The 25,066-nt window shown below is 41.6% G+C and overlaps 1 protein-coding gene across 3 annotated transcripts in view; it reads right to left on the reverse strand.

Annotated features, from left to right (window-relative positions):
- Positions 1-11,435: 11,435 nt before the first annotated feature.
- The window catches only part of LOC144683841 (bromodomain and WD repeat-containing protein 3-like), a 113,629-nt gene continuing 99,998 nt past the window's right edge, over positions 11,436-25,066 (reverse strand). For 2 of the 3 annotated variants that reach the window (XM_078547324.1, XM_078547322.1), the window contains 5 exons: positions 22,654-22,833; positions 21,709-21,971; positions 17,405-17,499; positions 16,759-16,917; positions 11,436-14,506 (listed from right to left, as the gene is read on the reverse strand). In XM_078547324.1, the coding sequence (XP_078403450.1) occupies positions 13,911-14,506; positions 16,759-16,917; positions 17,405-17,499; positions 21,709-21,971; positions 22,654-22,833 (1,293 nt within the window). In that variant the 3' untranslated portion in view covers positions 11,436-13,910. The remainder of the gene's footprint in view (positions 14,507-16,758; positions 16,918-17,404; positions 17,500-21,708; positions 21,972-22,653; positions 22,834-25,066) is intronic. The other variant, XM_078547323.1, reaches the window with a different exon arrangement.

Below are 25,066 nucleotides of genomic sequence, written 5' to 3' on the forward strand. Positions count from 1 at the left end.
AGCATTTATTGCCCATCCCTAATTGCCCTTGAGAATGTGGTGGTGAGCTACCTTCTTGAACCACGGCAGTCCATGTGGTGTAGGCACACCTACAGTGCTGTTAGGGAGGGAATTTGAGGATATTGACCCAGTGACAGTGAAGGAACGGAGATATATTTCCAAGTCAGGATGGTGAGTGGCTTCGAGGGGAACTTCCAGGAGTAGAGTTCCCATGTGTCCGCTGCCTTTGTTCTTCTACATGGTAGTGGTTGTGGGTTTGGAGGTGCTGTGTAAGGAGCCTTGGTGAGTTCCTGCAGTGCATCTTGCAGATGGTACACACTGTTGTCACTGTGCGTCAGTGGTGGAGGGAGTGAATATTTGTGGATGGGGTGCCATTCAAGCAGGCTGCTTTGTCCTGGACAGTGTCAAGCTTGTTGAGTGTTGTTGGAACTGCACTCATCCAGGTAAGTGGCGAACATTCCATCACACTCCTGACTTGTAGATGGTGGACAGGCTTTGAGGAGTCAGGAAGTGAGTTACTCGCTGCAGGATTCCAAGCTTCTGACCTGCTCTTTTAGCCACAATATTTATATGAATATAAATATAAATTCAGAATACGAATTCCAGACACCCTCTACCCTCTGCATAAAAAAAGTTCTTCCTCATGTACCCCCTACACCTTCTGCTACTTATCTTGAATCTATGTCCCCTGGTTCTAGAATTCTCCACCAAGGGAAACAATTTTATCCTGTCTACTTTATCTATTTCTCTCATAATTTTGTATACCTCAATCAAGTCACCTCTCAGCTTTCTTTGTTCTAAGGAAAATAACCCCAACCTATCCAACCTCTCCTCGTAGCTACACTTTTCTAACCCTGGCAACATTCTTGTAAACCTCCTCTGCACTCTCTCCAGAGCTATTACGTCCTTCCTGTAATGTAGTGACCAGAGCTGCACACAATACTCCAGTTGTGGCCTCACCAGTGTTTTATACAATTCCAACATTATATCCTTACTTTTATATTCTATAACTCTGCCAATGAAGGAGACCATTCCATATGCCTTCTTTACAACTTTGTCTACTTGAATTGCTGCCTTCAGGGACCTGTGTACTTGTACGCCAAGATCTCTCACTTCATCTACCCCTCTTAGTATATTCCCATTTATTGTGTAATCCCTATAACTATTTGACCTCCCTAAATGTATGACCTCACACTTCTCTATGTTAAAATCCATCTGCCACTTTACCGCCCACTCCACCAACCCATCTATATCGTTTTGGAGATTATGGCTATCCTCTACACTATCCACTACTTGGCCAATCTGTGTGTCATTTGCAAATTTCCCAAACTTGCCCTCCACGTTCACGTCCAAAGCATTAATATATAACACAAACAGCAAGGGTTCCAACACCGAGCCCTGTGGAACACCACTTGAGACAACTTTCCATTCGCAAGGGCATCCATCGATCTTTACACCCTTTGTTTCCTGTTACAAAGCCAGCCTTTTATCCAGTTTGCCACATTACCCTGAATCCCATGGGCTTTTACTTTCCTGACCAATCTGCCATGTGGAACCTTGTCAAATGCCTTGCTAAAATCCATGTACACAACATCCACTGCACTACCTTCATCAACTCTTCTTGTCACTTCCTCAAAGAATACAATCAAATTTTTGAGGCAAGACCTTACTTCAACAAATCCATGCTGACCATCCCTGACTAGTCCATGCCTTTCCACATGACAGTTAATCCTATCTCTCAGGATTAATTCTATTAATTTGCTCACCACTGATGTAAGACTAACTGGCCTATAATTGTTTGGCATTTCCTTTGATCCCTTTTTAAACAATGGAACTACGTTTGCATGTCTCTAGTCCTCCAGTACCTCCCCTGTATCTAGTCAAAATTGGAAAATCATTCTCAGAGCATCTGCTATCTCCTCCCTGACTTCCTTCAGCAGCTTCAGAAGCAATCCATCTGGCCCTGGTGACTAATCAACTTTCAAGGATTTCAACCCTTCGAGTATTTCCTCTCTCTTTATGACTATCCCGTCCAATATCTCGCAGTGTTCCTCCTGGACTACTATATCTACATCCTCCTTTTCCCTTGTAAACACGGAGACAAAATATTCATTCACAACCCTTCCCACAGCCTCTGCATCTACACACAAGTTTCCACCTTCATCTTGGATAGGTCCCACTTTTTCCTTAACTAACCTTTTAGCATTAATGTATTGGTAAAACATCTTTGGGTTATCTTTATCTTTACTTGCTAATCTTTTTAGCATCAGTAAGTTATTGCTAGGCAAGTGCCGCTAAATAGCAAGGTGTTGATGACCCCTTCCATCACTTTACTGATGACCGAGAGTAGACTGATGGGGCGATAATTGGCTAGGTTGGATTTGTCCTGCTTTTTGTATACATGACATACCTGGGCAACTTTCCACATAGCCAGGTAGATGCCAGTGTTGTAGCTGTACTGGGACAATGTGGCTAGGGGCATGGCCAGTTCTGGAGCACCAGTCTTCAGTACTATTGCCTGAATATTGTCAAGGCCCATAGCCTTTGCACTATCCAGTGCCTTCAGCTGTTTCTTGCTATCATGTGGAGTGAATTGAATTGGCTGAAGACTGGCATCTGTGATGCTGGGACCTCCGGAGCAGGCCGAGATGGATCATCCACTCGGCACTTCTCACTGAAGATTGTTGCAGATGCTTCAGCCTAGTCTTTTGCACTGAAGTGCTGGTCTTCACCCATCATTGAGAATGGGGACATTTGTGAAGCCTCCTCCTTTTTCAGTGAGTTGTTTAATTGTCCACCACCATTCACGACTGGGTGCGGCAGGACTGCAGAGCTTAGATCTGATCTATTGGCTATGGAATCGCTTTGTTCTGTCTACTGCTTGCTGCTTATGCTGTTTGGTATCTAAGTAGTCCTGTGTTGTATCTTCACCAGGTTGACACCTCATTTTTAAGTATGCCTGGTGCTGCTCCTGTCATGCGCTCCTGCACTCTTCATTGAACCAAGGTTGATCCCCTGGCTTATGGTAATGGAAGAGTGGGGGATATGCCAGGCCATGAGGTTACAGATTGTGGTAGAGTACAATTCTGCTGCTGCTGATGGCCCACAGCACCTCATGGATGCCCAGTCTTGAGTTGCTAGATCTGTTTATGATGGCAGATATTCTCAATGTGAAAACGGGACTCTGTCTCCACAAGCACTGTATGTTGGTCATGCCTACTGATACTGTGATGAACTGATGGGTCCACAGCAGGCAGATTGGTGAGGATGGGTTCAAGTATGTTTTTCCCCACTTGTTGGTTCCCTCACCATCTGCTGCAGACCCAGTCTAGCAGCTATGTTCAGGACTCAGCCAGCTGGTCTGTGGTGGTGCTACCGAGCCACTCTTGGTGATGGACACTGAAAACCACCATCCAGAGTACATTCTGTTCCCTTGCCACTCTCAACGCTTCGTCGAAGTGGTGCGCATGTTCTTACAAATTTGTAAGACAGAGGATTCTTTAAGTCACCTCTTTCCTACTTCCTCTAAAGAATAAAAGAGGGAAAATAAGACAAGTGCCAAGCTGGTGTATTGACCTCTCTGATAAGTCAAATCTGGCTCTCGTAGTTTTATTGGAAACTTGTTCCTTCATATACGTCATGTTTAGGTGATTATTAGTATGTGCATGAATGAGGCAGGGTGTCACTGATTTTCCTCACCATTAGGAAGCATTTCTTTGGGCAATTCTTGTTGAATACTATTTATATTTGTTTGCAGAACAAATTTCAGAATAGAAAATGATCATTGCAAGTATTAATAACTAATTATATTTACTGTCATCTCATTCTTTGAATATAGTTAATGTAAGTCCTCATCTATGTCAGTCATTTCTATCACATTTCAGCGTTTATTGATCATTTTTCTACTAAAAGGATTTAGCAAAAGGTTAGTTAAGTGTTGGGTTTGAGAAAAACAAAGTTGAATGATACAGGTTCAAAACAAAAGGACACAGACCACAGGCATTTGCTGAACGTATATTAAAGTCACTCATTGATGGTGCTCAAGAAACAATACATGTAATGCTCTCACCAATGTCTCTACAAAACTTCACACTATAGTGTTTGGATTGATGAGATATCCCTTCCTGTTAAACTTCCCATGAAGCAAGCTCCAAAAAAGGGAGTGGGATAGGAACATTGGCCAATCCTAAAGCAGGGACAGGATCAGCAGCAAAATCCCAGCTGCTTCTGAGGACAGGAAAAGGGGGAACAAAGAGGCACATGTGAGTAGTCAGGCAAGTGTATTCAACATAGGAACAGAATTGACCCATTCAATCCCATGGAGCCTGCTCCACCATTCAGTTAGATCATGTACCCATTGTAGTTCCATTGCACTCGATATCCTTACACAACAAAAATCTACTGATCTCAGTCTTTGAAGTTCCAATTGTCTCAGCATACACAACCTTTTGTGAAGGGTTCCAGATTTCTACTATCTTGTGTGGGGGAAAAAAAATACATCCCGACTTCCTTTCGAAGTAGCCTGGCTTTAAAATTTAAGATTACACCCCCTTGTTCTTGATTCCCAAAAAGAAAAAAATTCTCTATCTACTTTATCAGAAGAATAAAAAGAACATGCACAATTAAAAATCCAAAATTAAATTGCACAAAAAATTTTAGCGAGGAACTTTTTAAAAAGGATTAATATATGCCTTATTGGATTTTGAGCACTTAAGCAACAATGACTGTTTTCTAAAGTGGTAGTTCAACCTTTTTTCATCCTATAAAGATGGATAACTGAGCACCAAATTTAAATGTTAATATTTTGTAAATTCTGCCCGGTCTTCTGAAGTAGTATTCCTTTCTGTTTTTATCTCACACTGTACTTGGTCTAGAGGATGGCTGATTAACATTTCTACCTGGTTACAAAGCCCGTGTGATTGACCTTGCAATGAAGATAGGTCCTGACAGCCCAATAGGCCATAGGAAGCCATTACAGAATCGAGTTGCAGGTTGTCCCAAAAAAACATGTCACTTTACAGGCACAGGGACAGTCTGCAAGAATCAATGAGTGAGAGAGAGTAGAGCAGTGAGCTAGAGGCAGCAAGTCTATTGCTCGTCATGCAGAATGCAGGTGGGAACTCAGACTTGGATTGAAGAGACCAAGTTCATGTGTGTTTAAATGAGGCTGGAAGGTTCACCCATCTTTCACTTGAATCTCCAATTCTTCCCTCACAGTGAAAGTCAATTCTGGGGTTAGGAGGTACCCAACCAGGAAAGGAAAGGAAAGGAAGCAAGCAAGCTCTAAGAATCATCCTAGTTCTGAGAAAGGGAACGTTGATGTAATTTCACTTTTGGTGGTAAGGGACCAAAAGCTACAGCTCTTTTTCAATACAAGTACTTTAAAATTTTGCATTTTATTAAGTTCCAATCATTTGTTTCCTGCAAAGATGAAGACAAAAAGTCAAATGTGTAGAAACTGGAAGTATAGCCTTCTCTTGCTGTCTGCCAGGGGTCACATGATGTTCTTGGAGGCTCTGACCAATGAGTCCTAAGCACTGGTAATCGGGTGGGGTGAGGGCGCGCACGCGGGCCTTCCTGACAAGGGTCTTGATCAAGCATGTAGCATCTGAAAAGCTCTCAGTAATAAAGTTTCTCTGTTTCTCTTCCGGTCCATCAAGTCATTACATTTGGCGACGAGGGTAAAATAGCTCTGACACGGTCATGTTAACATGAGTACATCATATCTAAGAAAAAAAGAAAAGGCTACTCGCCAGCTATGCCACTCTTCGGCAGAATCTATCCTTATGATGTGACTATGGAAGACTGGAGCCAGTATTTAGAGTGCCTTGGTTTTTATTTCATAGTGAATTAAATTCCCGCAGAGGCAAAGCAGAAAGCAATCCTTTAGAGTATATGTGCAAGACATTAGCCTGATGGCCCCAAACCTGCCCAATTCTGAGTCCTTTAATGAATTAGAGGACCTTGTGAAAAAGCATTTCCAGCTGAAGCCATCTGTAATAATGCAGCACTTTAATTCCAGAGTTCAGACCCTGGGAGAGTTCATTGCAACCTATGTAGTGAAGCTGAAGCAGTTGACAGAACACAGACTAAATGATATACTGTGGGCCCGATTAGTTTGTGGAGTTCACAACACAATTCAGCACCGTTTACTCACAGAGGTCGTCATCGATTTGCTCCGAGAGACTCGCATACTTTGCAACACATATAACTTGACATTGTTCTTCATATGGTGTGGGAACCTACCTGCCAGGCGTGGTTTGAAAACTAGACAGAAGCGAAACGAGAGGCAACGTCCACCGTTAGAAACACGAGAAGGCCTAGTAGAAACACTTCAGCAGCGTCTCCAAGGTTAATTTGTTATAGATGTGGGGGTGACCATAGACCAGACACCTGCAGATTCAAGGAGGCAGAATGCCATTGCTGCCATAAGATCGAACATGTAGTAAGGCAATGCAGGGTGAAGTTGAGACAGCCCATAAAGCAGCAAACCAACATGACTGAATTGAAAAATACAGGAGAACCTGAAGCTGCCAACACTGACATTTATTCCCTGTAAAACTGAACCTATCACTGTCACAATCCAAGTTAATGGGAAGCCACTATTAATGGAGGCAGATACGGGAGCCTCGACCACAGTGGTGGGAGAGCACACATTTAAGTACCTAAATGAAGGTACTCAGCCACTGAATCTGGAGCGGACAACCGCTAAATTGAAGATATACACTGGAGAATCTATACAGGTAAAGGGCATCACCACAGTACCAGCGCCTTATAGGCAACAGCTCAGCTTCCAGCGATAATAGTGACAGAAGGACCTAGACTTCTGGGCTGAGACTGGTTACAAAAATTAAGCTTGACTGGTCTGAAATATTTCACCTAAGCATAGGAGGAGTTCCTGAACTGCTAAGGAAATACGACAGTGTATTTCAGAACAAATTATATAAGTTAAAAGGCTTGCAAGCAAAAAGATGTGTGGATCCTCAGCCGACACTAAGCTTCTCTAAGGTCAGGCCTGTGCCTTATGCATTGAAGGAGAAGGTGGATGCAGAACTGTGCTGGTTAGAAAAGCTGGGCACCATCTAACCTGTCCAATTCTTGGAATGGGCAGAACCCATAGTTATAGTGGTTAAGCATGACCAAACCATACGCATTTGTGGGGACTATAAATTGACCGTAAACAAGGCAGCCAAACTAGAAAAGTACCCCATTCCAAGGAGAGACAACTTACATGCAAAGCTAGCTGGAGGCAAATCCTATACAAAATTAGATATGAGCCATGCTTACCAACAGTTGGAACTGGATAGCAGATCTAGGGGATACGTGGCTATCAACACACTTAAGGTATACTTTACCAGTATACACGCCTACCGTTTGGAGTATTGTCTGTATGTGCAATCTTCCAAAGGACAATGGAGATTCTTTTGCAAGGACTTCCCTGAGAGGTAGTAAACCTAGATGATGTTCTGATCACAGGGTCAATTGAGACCTAACACTTGGCCAACCTGGAGGAGGTGCTAAGAAGATTTGGAAGCCGGCATTTAAAGATTATTAAAAATTAAAGAAAGAAAAATGTACATTCCAAGCGCCAGAAGTTACTTATCTGGGTCACAGGGTGGACGCCATGCGTTTGCATCCAGTAGAAGAAAGAGTTAGGACAATCGAAGATGCGCCCTCACCGTCCAATGTAACCAAACTTTCCTGGGTATGAGCAACTACTATAGCCGCTTCTTGCCAACTTATCAACAGTGTTAGCACCATTACATTTGTTGTTAAAAAAAGAATCACCGTTGGTCATGGAATTCACAACAGGAAGAAGCGTTTGTGAAAATAAAGGGTATTATTGCATTTGTCGTGTTTATTGGTACACTACGACCCATTGAAAGACCCATGTGATGCTTCTCCTTATGGTATAGGAACTGTGTTATCACATTGGATGGAAGATGGATCAGACAGGCCCATTGGCTATGTCTCCAGAACCCTCTCCACAGCAGAGAAGGATTATTCCCAGCTAGAAAAGGAAGGTTTATTGGTGGTATGCGGAGTTAAGAAATTTCACCAGTACCTACATGGATGACATTCCACCATAAACCATTAATGGGTTTATTCTGTGAGGATAAGGCTATTCCGCCAATGGCACCAACAAGAATACAACGTTGGGCTTTGATATTATCTGCGTTAAGAGTATACCTGGCTTACATCTTGCAAATACAGGCACACTTAGCTGTCTCCCATTACCAGATACCATTGTACGTGCTCCAGTGCCACAAGAAGTTGTGCGAATACTGAATTTCTTGGGTTCCTCGCCTGTGCGCGCGAAGCAAATTGGACGGACAGAGATCCAATTTCATCAAAAGTCAGAGACCTTGCTTTACAAGGGCGGTCAAATTCACCTGTATCTGAAGAGATGAGACCATTTCATGCCTGAAAACAGAGTTAAGTTGTCAAGATAAATTTTGTTGTGGGGATCAAGAGTTGTCCCTTTGCAACAAAGAGAACCACTCTTGATAGAGCTTCAGTGTGCATCCAGGCATATCAAAGATGAAAATGCTTGCGCAATGCTATGTCTGGTGGCCAAGCATTGACAGTGAAAGCATGGTCAAACACTGTATCCATTGTGAGCAACAGAAGTTGTCTGTTTCAGCTCCACTGCATCCATGGGAGTGAGTGGCCTGGTCGACTCTGGGTTAGACTACATATTGATTGTGTCAGACTATTCTTAGGTACCATGTGTCATGAAGCTATGAATGTATATAATGTTATTGGAAATTTTTTTTTAAATAGAGGTTTAGTCTGTGGGTGTGTGTGTGTGTGCGTGTGCTTTAACTGGATAAAAGCCAGCTAGTCTGAGTGCTTTGATGTATAGTAGTTTTGAGATGTGAACACAGAGGTAGAGGACATTTGCATTTTCTTGAATAGAGCATTAAAAGACTGGGGGGTGAAATCTTGCACCTAGCTAGGAGCCACCAATCAAAATATTAATAAAATTAGTACTATGAAAGGGGTTTTTATTGTTAGAAGAGGTGGAGTTCAAAGGGCCTGATAATACAATGAGAATTTACATTCAAAGAGAAGTGCTGGGTATAACAGAAAGCAGTTGCGTGTGTGCAGAGCAGAGACGTGTAACATTAAAGCAGCTGTAAGCCTACAACTATCTGCAAAGGAACCAAAGTTAAAGGAACCTCATTTTGAATGTGTAAGGTGAAAATACTTTGCCTGGAAGTCTATCGGTTGTTGTTGCCTTAATGGAGATGAGTTTGGGCATTTGTTAAAAGTTATGATGGTAGTAATTTGTAGCCATGTGTATATGTTTAACTTGTGTAAATTAATAAATGTCTCATGTAGTTTGATATGAAAACCTCTCTAGAACTGGCAGGCTTATTCCTGAATTTAGAGCTGTATCTCAAACATACCACTTGAAAATATAGGTTATGGCAGTTGTTTAAAGTTTCCCTCTGGGATTTTAAATAACAGCCTTTACCAACTGCTGTGTAATAACACCATGTTTTTATTGATTGCAGATGCACATTGTATTGTTTCTGATAACCATACCATCTTTACCAGTACCGAGTTTCAGAGATTCATGAATTTAAATAAAATCAAACATATTAAAACAGCCCCATACCATCCCTCATCAAATGGTTTAGCTAAGAGAGCTGTGCAATCTATCAAATCTGGAATGAAGATGTTATCAGAAGGTAATCTAGAAACTCGACTTTCCCGCTTTCTTCTCAGTTATCGTACACCTCATTCGACTACGGGTTCAACACCATCTGAATTATTGATGAAACGCTGCCTACGTACAAGGTTAAGTCTGGTGTTTCCAAACTTAGGTGGGGGGAAAGGTCACTCTAACCGAATAAGTAAAGCACCTCAGAGACTTAATCTTTAATCACCTGAAGTTGTATGTATGTATATGTTGTTGGATATTCAAATGTTCTCTGTAAGTAGAAACTGTCAAAAACTAAAGGGGGAGGAAATGTAGTAACTGAAGGTATAGCCTCTCCTGCTGGCTATCAGGGGCCATGTGATGTTCTTGGAGATTCCGACCAATGAGTCCTAAGAACGAGTAATCCGGGGAGCAGGTCTTCCTGATGATGGTCCTGATCGAGCATGTAGCATCTGAAAAGCTCTCTGTAATAAAGTTTCTGTTTCTTATTGAAACATGTCTGGTCTGTAAAGTCATTACAAAAAGGTTTTTGAATCAATGAACAACTTACTTCTCTACTGCACTGTTAAATAGTGAAGTATCCCAAGACACTTCATAAGGGGGAAATCTGACATTAAGGAAGGAAAGGAAGAAGTACAGGAGGTGACTAAAGGTAAAGTTGAAAAAGTAGCCTTAGAAGATGAGTAGAGCGGAGGGGCTCAGGGAGAGCGCGTGTAGGCCAAGAATGAGAAGGAACAGGGCCCTGGTGACTGAAGCTGATAGCACAAATGGTGAGGTCAATGGGAGAGAAAAAAACCCACAAAAAATGTCAAGTCTCATAAGAAATAGGAGCTAGAATAGACCATATGGCCTGTCGAGCCTGCTCACCATTCAACATGATCATGGCTGATCTTGGGCTTTAAACTCCACTTTTGTGTCCACTCTCCAAATCCCTTTATTCGTCAAGAGACCATCTGTCTATTCCAGCCTTAAATGTAGTCAAAAATGGCGCATACAAATTTCTCCTCGTTCCTAGGGGAAGTGGTGACGTAGTGGTATTGTCACTGGACTAGTACTCCAGACACCCAGAGTAATGCTCTGGGGACCCAGGCTTGAATCCCACCATGGCAGATGGCGAAATTTGAGTTCAATTAAAAATCTGGAATGAAAAAAGTCTAATGATGGCCATGAAACCATTGTCGACTGTCATAAAAACCCATCTGGTTCACTAATGCCCTTTAGGGAAGGAAATCTGCCATCCTTACCTGGTCTGGCCTACATGTGACCAAACCCACAGCAATAAATGCCCTCTGAAATGGCCCAGCAAGCCACTCTGTTCTCAAGGGCAATTAGGTATGGGCAATAAATGCTGGCACAGCCGTCGCTGCCCACATCCCATGAATGAATTTTAAAAACGATCAGCCCCTTATCTTGTGCCCGTGTTCTAGATTTCCTAGCCAGGGGTAACAACCTCTCAGTATCTATCCTGTAAAGCCTCCATCTTCCATTCTAAACTGTACTGCCTCCAATACAAGCATATACTTCCTTATATATGGAGACAAAAATTGCACACACTATTCCAGTTTCTTTCACAAGAGAAATGTGTTAAGCTGGGTCACCTTATGAGACTGCAGACAAAGACATGGGGTGAACTGTAACACCCAAAAATGGATGATTGGGGGTGGGCCAGTTGTTAAAATTTTACAATCAGCTAGAGAAAATTCTGAACACGAGTAAAGGGAAAAAGAATTCACAAAACAAATAAGAACTCTCACTATCGCGAACACAAATGTAGTAACTATTTTATAAACAAAAAGCTTACATATGTACATTTTTTTACAATATAAAAATTGTCAAATGTAACTCACAGTAAATCATTGCATATCAACATTACATTTGGTCTGCCTATGTGGCAAGAAAAATCCCTGAAATGCTGACTTCTTAAAATATATTTATATGTGTACATATATAAAAAGGGACAGTCACCAAGATTAAGGATTTGGTGAAATGATGTCCCCTGAAACTCAATTTATTGATGCAATCTGGTCCATTTTTAAATCACCTACCTGGAGATTTTGGCTCAAATTGACAGCAAGGACTGAAAGAAGTTAATACATTGCATCTTCACAAATTAGAAAATGTGCTGCATGATTTTATGGAGAGGAGAGGGTGCACACAGTACCTTCCTACCACAAATCTTTGGAGAATAATCAATAAGGCATTTCACTAGAGTTGCGATTCATCACTTGCTGTGAGCAATTTAAAAAAAAATGTATTCCTTAAGATTGAATGTTTGATTGTGCAGACATGATTAGAACATTTACAAAAAAACCAAAACGGTCTACAAAGATTTGTGTAATTTATACAAATAATGAATCAATGTACTCAATGTACGCATTCTGTAGAAAAATAAGCAGGACTACAGGTTTGTCCTGTAGAACTTTGATTACATATGTTATCGTTCCTCAAGCAACTTTAGTGAAACACTTTGCATTACAAAAGCATTGTTTCAACAATTTTATAGCACCATCATCATGCTAATGTTACATGTAAACTGCAGGGAGAAAATCATTAGTGTAATTTGCTAAAGATGTATTCACATACACTGATAACATTGCGATTTTCTTAGAAAATCTTGTAATCAAATTTTTTCTTACAGAGCACTTAACGTAATACAGCTGGTTTTCTGTATATAAACAAACTGATGTTTCACGTATCAACCTTTCAGTACTTAAATACATATGAACAGAAAGTGATGAGTCAACTGTTGACAGAAGCCAGCCATAAAATAAATAAAAATGATAATGCTTTAAAGTGTACTTAGTTTTGTTTTTAAAAAAAAAACTTTTTTTTAAAGCGCAGACTTAAGTTTTAATTCATGAAAGGACTTCCTTTGGGGAGAATAAGAGGTCAGATTGAAATCCACATGCGCTCCTTGACTGGTGAAAGTCATTAAGTCCAATTTCCCATGTAATTCCAACGGGCCTGAAATCAAATTCCAATACAAATGTTGGATTTGCTAAGCTGGTTCAATTCTTGGGAGCAGGGTTGAAGAGAGTGCAAAAGAAAAGCGGCTGTGCAGACACCGCAAATCATCTCACACTTTACACTACAAATGCCATGCAAGGAAAGCATACAGTGACTTCAGAATTTTACACTGCTGGAAAAGCAGTTTGAAGCCAAAGCCAAGTTCTTAGAAAAACCATATTGGCTACCCATAAAGCTTTTCTTGCTGTTTCTCACTATTGCAAGATTCTCCACCTGACAGGTGATATTAAGTCAGGTATCTCTTGTCTTGCTAAGGTCTGTTGGGATGATCACATCTAGCATTGTCAGCAGCAAAAAAGCAATTATTGTCTTATTTTTCTTTGCTGGAGGACAAACTAGAAATGATGGGTGGAAAAGACTATTAAAATAATAAGTTTTTATAAACTAAAACACAAAAATTAAAAGATATGGACATTTTTAAATGTTGCAATGTTGGTGGGTGTAAACATTTGAAAAGCATTTCATAATGCTTTAAAATTCATATTCCTCAATTTATACAAAGTTAATGCAAACATTATCAAAAATCACTCAGATACTTAAATTAAATTCAGCAATTTACAAAGGCACCAACCATTATTTGCTTATTACCTCCATCACTGGAAGACACAAGCCACCAGTGAAGTGAAATTCAATTTCAAAATAAAAACAAGTTAACACATGTAACATATATTACAATTCAATCCTAAATTAAAAAAAGCCAGTGCAGATCAAATAAGTCATAAACTTAATTAGTGGAAAGAATATTCATGCTGTAAACCTTTGATAGCTGCCACTGAGACTGGAAGAACTGTGCAAAAACTTGGGACAGGCTTATTACTGTATGGTAAAAAATTATGGCTAGAATTTAAATAAATTCTGCTGTGTGTTCGACTTATGAAGAGAGATCAGGAACACTGCCCAGGTATGCTAAAAATTGCCATGGTAAATAGACAGATATTTCCTATTACGTAGCTGTTGTTGGCTTTGAAGCCACTGATGCAGAGAGATATTTTTCAAAACATTAAGGCTACACCGCCTTTAAGGTTGGATTCAGCAGTTGGTAAGCAATGGTTTGGAAGACCGAAGTGCATTTTGACAACGGGATCAGCACCACGACAAGAAAAGTAAGCTCCTCCCCAACCCACCCACATAAATTAGCAAAAGTAATGTGCATATCGAATCCCTGCAGTACAAATGTAATAAGTTCCGTTTAAAAAGTTCTCTGCTTTAATGATCAGTGACTCCATCCCATTAAATGACTTGCCTTAGCCTTTTCTGTCATTCGACGCATTCTTCCTGACCTCGACGTACCGAGGTTTAGAGGTTCGCCAGCTGGTACAAAGCCATCATCATCAGAGTCATCATTATATAAAACTGTTCTTCTGCCTTGGTTTCGAGTTCTAATTGTGGAGCATTTATTCAATCGCTCAACACACAATTCGTCTTCATCAAACCAATCATCCAATAATCTTGCTCGTTTATATTTGTTTGTTGGTGTGGAAAATCTGAAGCGTTTCCTCCTGCGCCTCTTCCTTCTTACTCCTACTCTGCTTTTGATACTTCCTTTTCCTGTTGTCTTCCTTCTCACAACCTTGCTATAATCATGATCTCCTTCAATGTGGTCTTTATCTGATCCAGAACCCGTTTCTGACCCACTTTCAGACCCTGGGCCAGATTTAGCTGATGCATCGCTGCCTAATTGGGCTATGTCTTCCATCTCCTCTTTGTTTGGATTCTCCAAACTACTTTCCTCTGAATCACTCATCACTTTCCTCTTTGTAGAAGTACGCATTCCATGACCATTAATTAAAGGGCCATTAGAGGGTTGATCTGAAAAGACACATTTACAATAAGATATGTAAATTGCCTATTTAGCATGTTTACCATGTTTTATGTCTTTAAACTCAGATTATAATAATTTTGTAATCTGAATCTGTTCCAAGATTTTTCCTTGAGCTAGTGCAAAGGGCTGCTCCTATGTGAAGTGACCTGATGTAAAGTATTGTAGGATATAGTATCATTTGGATGAATATTAAATCTCTGAAGCTTACTTCATATAGTATGAATTGTCTCATATTCTTCTCATGTTTGATGACACTGGGCATTAATACTTCAATAGACCATATATCTAAGACAATAAGCTATGAAGCAACTATCAAACATGATTAAACAGAAGAACAAACAAGATTATGTCACAAATTGTTGGGTATTGATTGTTCACCAGTAATTTTTTTCCAAAAAAAAAAATGATATTCCAGTAACGTGTCTGAGAAGATGCTTGTATGTGAACTGAGATATTCATAAGTGTTCCTACAAGTTCTAACTGATTTACTTCCTGACAGAACAGAAATGACAACTTTGCATTTTTCCCGAGCCTTTAATGTAGGTAAAGCATCCCCAAAGCACTAGAGGCGGAATAAAAAAAAATAAACACTGAGCCAAAGGAGATCTCAGAAAGGGTGAAGCGAAACTTAGTCAAAGATTTGGTTTTTGAAAGAGGGAGAGGAAGATGGAGAAGCTGAAGGGTTGAAGGAGAGAATTCTAATGCATGGGCTGAGACAGCTGAAGGAAAAGCCACCTAATGGCACGGCAAAGTGACCCCAAAGCCAGAGAAATTGAAGTTTGATAGGGTTGTCGAGTTGGATGAGGTTACAGAGGTAGCTATGAAAAGGTTTAAATACAAGCACATCCATTTTAATACTGGACGTACTGGGGACCAGGAACCAAGGTAGGTCAGCAAAGACAGCAGTGATGGAGGATCATAATTTGGTACAGAGTGCGTTACAAATAAGATGGAGAAACTTATTCAGAGTGTGGTTAGAATGTAGAACTAGCTACATATTGAGGCAAATACCATAACTGTATTTACGAGGAATCTATATAAGTACATGAGGGCAAAAGGAGTAGAAGGATATGCTGATAGAGTTAGTTGGAGGATGATGGGAGGAGTCCCATGTGGAGTATAAATGCCGGCATTGACAGTTGGATTGAATGGCAGTTTTTGAGCTATAAATTCTATCGAAAGAATGGAGTAATAATGGCGGATGAGATGCAAGCACCTACTGCCTGGAAGATTAGCATGCTTCTTTCCTGTTGCAAGGTCTAGAGATTTTGATTTCACTGGGACCTGCTTTTAAAAGGAAATCTTTGCATGCACAGGATCATCCACAAGTCTCATAGGGACTTTAGTGATTCCTATGGATGATCCTTTGCAAAAATGGATCATGTCCCATTTTATCAAATGTCCGTTAGCTGGTTTTGCAGTCATTGATGAACAGGGGCTTCGTTCCAGTGTATCATAGAACAAGTGGCAACACCTTGGGAGCATTGAGTGGCAAGAGTTCCAAATATAATGGCAGCATTTCTACAAATGTTCAGACTGCTGCTGCAAAGGCTTTGGGAACAATCTATAAAATGCTTTCTGGTTTGGATTCAAGATATTGGGAGTGTAGATTGAGAACCTCGAGGCAGGGATTCACAGACCTTAATGCTGATGTGAAGTTTGCTCCCACCCAGATCAGAAACACACTGAGGGTGGGCTGAGCAGTAGAGACATGCCTGGAGTTGGTACCTTCAGGCTGCTTTATGATAATAATCTCATGGTCCACCAATCCAACATCTAGGTGTAATGACAGTTGTTATGCCAGAAACAGTCAACCACTGCAAAGTGCTGCTGAATCATCTCATGGACCAACACAAAGGTCACCAAAATATAAGCCCAGGAAAAGCCAGAAGTGGACTTTTGAAATCCAAATCAAATGTTGCAAAATTAATGACACCGAGATTGGAATCAGAAGATGGTTTCATGCCTGTTGTCTAGAGCAATGTAATTCTTGGGGCAGCAATACATTATAGAAAACCTTGACTGGGATATCTGCATAAAATAGCATAACAATATAAAATGTATATAAAACCTAAATGTATATAATATAAAACCTAAGTTGCAAGCGCCGAGAGAGTTAGTTAACATGTAGAAGAATAGATGAACTACTGGGAGATTCTCATTTAGATCCTTCAACCATAAGAAGCACCTACATAGCTGGCAGTCCTTGAGCTACAGGAACAAATTTATTTTCCGTTACCTTGTTTTATAGGTGCAGATATGATTCTGGTTACCCTGGTACTTCCATGCTCTGAATCATTTCCAATCCTATTCTGTACATCCCATTCAAGAAGTGGTGGCACCTTTGGATGCTCAACTTCATCATTCAGTGGTCCCGAAAGATCTTCTGTTTCTGAAGCTGGAAAATGAAAATCAGTCAATACGTTTGCAAATTCGCAAGTGACATAAGGGTATTACCATAATTGGTCTCAGTGCAAAGGAGGGAGGAAAGAATAAAAAAAACTAACATTCCCTCTGTCCAGCAACTCCTGCTAGAGATGCATGTGACTCAACTCAGAAGTAGCATATGCAGGGTCAAATAAGACTGCCTGCACACAATGTCGAGGCATATAAAGATTAAGGGCCAATTTTGCGACTGTAGTTTTGTTACCAAAAAGAGTAAATGCCTTCAGGAAAAAAAAGGGCAAGAACAGACATAAGATTTAAAAACACTTATGTATTTTCAGTAGGCAGGCAAAATCCAGTTGCTCCAGGGTGATAGTTCTCTCCCTGTGAAGAAGAGACCTATCTCTTCTTTGATTCCTTAAACGTAGCTAATGCAGAAGTTATTATTCACATGCTGAGGGTAAATGAAATTGTAACTCTGGGAAAATTTTGACTCTCACCTTGAGATGATCTTGATGAAATGGCTCTAACTGAACAGGATGGTGAGGTATTCAGGTCTGTTTTAGGTAGAGTGTTTGCTGGTTTGTGCTGTAGGCTAAAAGACAAGAAAGAAAATAGTAAGTGATAAATTAAGAAAAAGTTCTGCAATGCAACTATTATCAATTAGGTTTCAATGCAATACAACTGTGAAAAATGATTATATTGAACATTTTATGCCCCACATCAACTCAAAACAAAACAAATGGTGTAAAGAGCGAGACTGGAAAGCCAAGTTTTTCTTTAATCAGCTGAGGATTAAATTGCCACCGAGGGAAACTTTCTTGATGACTTTATCAATACTTACTCTAGGGCTCAAGTGCCAAAATCATCAATGCAGGACTGAGGGAGTGCTGCACTATTGGAGGTGCTGTCTTTCAAAAATGACGTTAAACTGAGGCTTCGTCTGCCCGCATGAGTGGATATAAAAGATAGCTAGCAACCACTTTGAAGAGGAGGAGAGTTATCCCTGGTGGCCTGGCCAACATTTATCCCTCAATCAATAATACACAAACAGATTACCTGGTTAATATCACATTGCTGTTTGTGGAGATTGCTGTTATAATGGCTGCTGCAGTTCCTACAGTGACTGCGCTTCAAAAGTACTGCATTGGTTGTAAAGGTTTGAGACATCTGGTGGTTCTGAAAAGCACTACAAAATGCAGGGGTTTTTTTTGTTTCACAAACAAGTCATCGTAGTCTTCTTTCAGCTTCTCCCATTTTACTTGGGATTGCCACAAACAAGTAATCACGGGAAACTTGGAAATACGTGAATCGATTTAAAAATGGCCTCTTCTGCAGCCTATACTTAATTTGCAACAGAAATGTTCAAATCTTGGTCACTGTTTTTAACTACTGGTGTTGGAGAAAATATTGTTCTTGATGGAAAGGCTCATCAACAGTACTATCAAGTGGCACTTGCTTAACAATAACCTACTCACTGGCATTCAGTTTGGGTTCGGCTAGGGTCACCTAGCTCCAGACCTCATTACAGCCTTGGCTCAAGTGTGGACAAAAGAGCTGAACTCGAGGTGAGGCACGAGTGACCACCCTTGACATCAAGGCAGCAATTGACCAACTGTGGCATCAAGGACCCCAAGGAAAACTGGAGTCAATGGGAATCAGGGGAAAACGCTCTGCTGGTTGGAGTCATACCTAGCACAAAGGAAGATGGTTGTGGTTGTTGGAGGCCCAGTTTCTGAGACTATTGTACCACGAACCCAACAAGGTCCACTTCCAAAATTCTGCACGAAAACTGTATCGCCTACAGTAAATCTTAGAGTGTTTCTCATGTGTCGGTGCAGACTTGATGGGCCGAAAGGCCTCTTCTGCACTGTGAGATTCTGTGATTCTGTGATCTCAGTTCCAGGGCATCATTGCAGGAGTTCCTCAGGGTAGTGTCCTAGGCCCAACCATCTTCAGCTGCTTCTTCAAAGACCTTCCTTCCATCATAAGGTCAGAAGTGGGGATGTTCGCTGATGATTGTACAATGTTCAGCACCAATCGCGACGTCTCAGATGCTGATGCAATCCATGTTCAAATGCAGCAACCTCAACAATAACCAGGAAAGTGACAAGTAACATTTGTGCCAGCTGGACAATGACCATCTCCAACAAGAGAGAATCTAACCATCACCGCTTGACATGCAATGGCACTACCATCGCCGAATCCCCCACTATCAACATCCTGGGGGCTTATCATTGACCAGAAGCTGAACTGGACCAGCCATATTAATACTATGGCCACAAGAACAGCTCAGAGGCTACGAATCTTGTGGCGAGTAACTCACCTCCTGACTCTCTAAAGTCATGTACAAGGCACAAGACAGAAGTGTGATGGAATCCTCTCCTCTTGCCTGGATTGTGCAGTTCCAACAACACAAGAAGCTCGACATCAACCAGGACAAAACAGCCCGCTTGATTGGCACCTCATCCACAAACACTCACTCCCTTCGCCACTGACGCAAATGTGCACCATCTACAAGATGCACTGCAGGAGCTCACTAAGGGTCTTAGACAGCACCTTCCAAACCCACGACCACTACCATGCAGAAAGACAAGGGCAGCAGACAAATGGAAACACCACCACCTGGAACTTCCCCTCCAAGCCACTCACCTTCCTAACTTGGAAATATATCTTCATTCCTTCACCGTCACTGTGTCAAAATCCTGGAACTCCCTCCCTATCAGTACTGTGGGTGTACCTACACCACATGGACTGCAGCAGTTCAAGTAGGCAGCTCACCATCACCTTCTTAAAGGCAATAAATAATAGGGATGGCAATAAATGCTGACCCTAGTTGGTGACGCCCACATCCCAAGAATGAATTAAAAAAAACAGGCCAGGATTTTCAGATTGGTGTGTGGGCATGCGCCTGACACACCCGAGGGTGAAATAGCGTGCAATGTATTCGGGCGAGCGTCCCGATGCCATTGTGCACTCGTGTGATATTTCGGTCGGCGGGCACGCACGAGAGTTGGCATTGCGCCCATTGACAATTATGAGACCTATTAAGGTCCTTAAGCAGGCAATTAAGTTGAATTTTTCACTGCCTGACCAACCTTATGGTTGGCAGGTGGGCGAATGAGCCAGGCAGCCTTTGCATTTTTTGCAAAACCTCATCCACGGGTTGTTTGAGGTTTCCTACAGTGAATAAATTTTTTTTTTTTAAAAATTGTTTTTGACACGTCCCTCTTCATGTGACTGAGTCATATGGGAGGACATGTTTATATTATTTGTTGATTCTTCATTTTAAATATCTTCAGCTCCTCTATGCCTTCAGGGAGCTTTCAGTGAGTGCACCCCCATGCATGCGCAGAATTCAGCGCTCCTTCCACCCAGACCCTGGCAGCTCTGAGGTTCTCAGCACACGCTTCACGCTGACTGGGCATTAATTGACCAGCCAGCGTGAAATCACAGTTGACGCCCGATTGCAGGCGGTGGACCATTTTGCAGCTGCTCCCAGGCCCGACCGCCGCAGCCGCCTGGTGAGGGGAAAATCATGCCCATAGTTTTTAATCTTCGTAGTATTGTATGATCTGCTACCCCATTACATATCCATTAGAATGGTATCAATGTCCCTTCAACCCATTACTCCTTTTGTTCCCCAAGTCAAAATCTACCACACCAAGGACCATTTTACATCCAAAGGGCTAAACCTGTTCCAACAAGGGGGAATTATGTAGCTTGGGAAATCCAACATCATCTTTTCTCAGCTGACAGATCCACAACAAAACAAGTCGCACAAGTTAGTTGACAAATAGATACGGAATTTGCATCATTCAATAATTAAAGCCTGCTAAACTGCCTGTTGGTACCGTATTAAAGACAACTGTTGTAGGCAGGAGAAGAATTTTGTGCATCAGAAGAAGTTTTTTCCTCCTCCCTACCCCCTACAACAACACAAGATTAAACATTCATACCACAATGCATAAAGCTGGCTAAGATCAAACTCGTACTCCATTCGGCATGCTAATCAATTAAAAATTCACCTGATTAATTATCAGTATACAAACATACCAGGGATATACCACTCCGCTAGGAACCTGGGACTAATGGGCCTGAATTCTTCCTGCGTCGGGCAGGCTCGGCAGGAGTGGGAAGCTGACTGCTGCCCACGATCGACTCCACACCCCGATTTCATGCGGCTGGGCCAATTAAGGCCCGCTCTGTGTGGATCACAAGCAGTAGTGCTGAGCGCTACCTGTGCAGGCGGAGGGAGGGAGAAAGAGAGTCGCGTCTAGTGCGCAGTTCGCGCATGCATGTGCAAAAGCGCTTCAATCTCCCCGAGGCACGGGGCCACCTCAGAGAGATTGAAGCGCTTCTTAAAAAAATTAATAAATGCAATAAAAATTCAATGAAACATGTCCCCTCATGTGACTATGTCACATGAGATGGGACATGTTTTTAATTTCAAAAGAAAGTTTTTATTTAATTTGTAATAGCTGTAGGAAACCTCATCCCGCTTGTGGATCGGGTTCTGTAAAAAAACGTAAAGGCTGCTTGGCCTTTTCGCCTGCCCGCCAGCCGTTAGGTTGGACGGGCAGCGTAAATTTCAACTTAATTACCTTGTTAATGGCCTTAATAGGCCTTTCAATTATTGGCAGGCGCGCAGCCAACTCCGGTGTCGACCTGCTGAATGAAATACCGCGACGGTGTGCGGTGGCGTCGGGACACACGCCCGATGTCATTGCGCGTCATTTTATGTTCCAGCACGTTGGGCGCGCACACCGAAGGTAAAATACTGGCCATGCTTTCACTGTTTTACCTGGATGCTCTGCTGCTGCAACGTGAACTGCTTCTGCTGCCGGACCGAGAACTGCTTTTGCTGCTGGACCGCGAACTACTCCTGCTACTGGTCCGCGAACTGCTCCTGCTGCTACTGCTGCTGCTGCTGCTTTTGAACCTCTTTCGATATTTCTGCCTTGGTTTATTCTTCTTTTGGCACTTCAAGGCGAACTTGTAGTCCGAAATAATTTTTTTAATTTGAGTTTCAAATAAGGCAGATAACCGGAGGGTCATGCTGTATATCTGCAACCACAATAATTGTACCAGTAAACATTTGTAATTTATAAAAGTTTCCTTTCTGTTAAAAGAAAGTGAAAATCTTACTGGTTGTATCCTGACAGGCATTACCGACTAAATTTCATTTATTTAATTATCTTAAAATGTACAATCGAGAAGTCTAATTAGTGTATTGAGACTCATGTTTACTTTCTCCTGGAACAACTTGTTGGAGCAAGTCAAATCTGTTGCAGAGTTGAGATGAGCCAAGTCTTAATAGTCATACGATAAAGTCAGATTTTTTATTTTATAAAATTGACAGCACCAGAAATTATTTAGGTGTTGTGTAGATATTCAAAACCAATGGAAACAGTTTTGCCATCCTTTTCCATTGTTCTATCTAGTAAATGGCTACCTCATTATTAAAACAGAGGTTACTCAAAATAAGTTTCCCATGCAGTTCATAGTGCATTTTATCAATTACGATGACCATCACATTAGACCACATTGGTTTTATATATCATTTTATCAACTTATTAAAATAATCTAATATAGAAACATCAGTTCGGTCAATAATGAAAATATGAACTTTAATCAGTTACCTCCATCACAAAAAAAAACTTAAAACCTGTCCCTCGACGTTACTGCTTTTTGATAACTAGTCGCCCAGTGAGGAACAGGTCAACAGTATATCAAACATCTTACAAACCTTTCCAAAAGAAAGTATTCCTTTTACCCTTGATTTCTTGTTGGGTGTGTAGGCTTTGGCATTGCTGAATATTAACCGAACATCCTTGCAGAATTCCAGAGGAGTGTCATAATTTCCTTCTTCTAGTGTTTCTTTCACTGTGTTGAAGTCCATTGGAGTATCTATGATATCCCGATAGTCCTATAAAGGGAATTGGAAGTGTAACCACATATAGCAACAAGTAGCATTTGTATCAAATAAAGAACAGATACTCCAAGTACAGATTTTTTTTCCTCAGTTGTGAGCTGCACAGCTCTGCAGAAGTGTCACATTCTTACTCAATGGATAACCAGATTTCTAGAATCTATTTTCTCCCAGATCAATTTTGAAACTAGGCTAAATAAATTAATTCCAGGTGTGAGGAAGCATTTACAGCATAACATCAATCTGAATTTGGAATCACACTGCCCACCCCATCCATCAGCAAAGTGAAACAAGCAAGACACCTTGGAGTAGTGTGTCTCAGCTCCGGCCTTAATATTCAATATAGGTTTAGCAAAAACAAAGTTGCAACTTGCCTGCCATTAGCAAAGCTCCAGGTGCTGATGCTATATTGCCTGAACTCAAGCATGGAAAGCAGCACTCCTGCAGCATCTGCAGAACTTCTCTGTCTCTGCTATAGAGATGGCAGTGTCCCAGGATATGCATGATTCAAAGATTGCACAACAAAGACAACTGCAGATATTGCAACTATCGAGGCATCTCGCTGCTGAGCATTGTGGCAAAGGTATTCGTCCATGTTGCACTTGTCAGACTGTAGATCCTGTCTGAACACATCTACCTGAATCCCAATATGGTTCCAGAATTAGAAGATCTGCAATTGACATGATCTTCTCAGTCCGGCAGCTGCAAGAGAAATGTCATGACCAAAGGAGGCTACTATATATTGCCTTCATTAACCTCACCAAGGCATACCACCATTTGAGTAGAGGCAGCCTACTTAAGCTGATGGAGAAAATTGGTTGCCCTCCGAAGCTGCTCAGTGTGATCTCCTCTTCCAGTGATATGAGGAGATAAGGTCAGCTTTGACATGGCAACAATGGAACCATCTGAGATCCACAGTGGGATCAAACAGGGTTGTGTTCTGGTGCCGACACTCTTTGGCATATTATTCTCTGTGCTATTGTCGTATGCTTCATCTAAGAGGGTGCCAACTTACATACCAGAACTGATGGGGAGTTGTTCAGCCTTGCCTGCCTGAGATCCAAGATAAAAAGATGCAACAAGTCCTAATCAGAGAGTCGCTCTACACTAATGATGTCATACTGTGGAATATTTTCAGCGGAAAATGGACAGACTCTGATACCTGTAAAGAGTTTGGTTTGACCATCAGCATCAGGAAGACAAATGTCATGGTCCAGGATATTGCCATACTGCCATCAATCAGCATTGAATATGCCGCTGTATATTGTTTAATAGCTTCATATATCCAGATTCCACAATCACCATAATCTGAAATTAACACACGCATCGCAAAAGCTGTAGCTGTTTTGTCCAAGTCGAATAAGAGCGTATAGAACAACAGCAACCTGACCAAGAACACCAAACTGTGAGCTGACCAATCTGAGTCCTCAGTGCACTCCTCTACAGTGGTGATTGAACAACATATGCTATGCAGGAGAAAAAGCTGAATAATTTCCACCGTTGCTGTTTCAGATGTATTCTTGGTACCAGAGTCACAAACTCAAGAGGTCCTGGAACACGTCAATTCCAGCAGTATACATTCATTGCTAAGTGAACAACTTCTGCATTGACTCGGCCAAATTTACTGGATGGATGACAGCCAAACATCCAAAGACCTCTGTATGGTGAACTAGCCACTGGATCAGGACCTGCTGGAAGTCCACATCTCCACTACAAGTACATCTACGAGCGAGATATGAAGATGGCAGACATTTGACATTGATAAATGGGAGACAGTCCTGGCCGTTGTGACCTCTGGCAACTGAGTGTGTGGAAGGGCACTGGAAAGGGAGAAACTGAAAGCGCAGCTGGCTGAAAGAGGGCCCAGAGAAAAACCATGGCCAGGGAATCCTGCACCTCCTCAGCAGCAAATGCAGCAGACACTGCCATGCCAGAGTGGGGCTCCTGAGCCACACAAGGTGATATTTAACAAAGTTGACCACCAAGGTGCAAACATCACTTCATTAGACAGAAGATAGTTTTGCTGATCTACAGCATTTACGCCATAAGAGCAATTAGAATCTGGAGTCAAACGTCATCCAACAGCAAAGCAAATTGGGCAAGGCCCTAGAGTCTCATGCCACTGCTTTGGAATCAGCTTTGGCCTGGCTTTTTTTTATTCTTTCGCACAATGTGGGTGTTGCTGGCTAGGCCAGCATTTGCTGCCCATCCCTAACTGCCCTTGAAAAGG

Source organism: Cetorhinus maximus, chromosome 8, assembly GCF_964194155.1.
Source record: "Cetorhinus maximus chromosome 8, sCetMax3.hap1.1, whole genome shotgun sequence".
In the NCBI taxonomy this organism is placed as follows: Eukaryota; Metazoa; Chordata; class Chondrichthyes; order Lamniformes; family Cetorhinidae; genus Cetorhinus; species Cetorhinus maximus.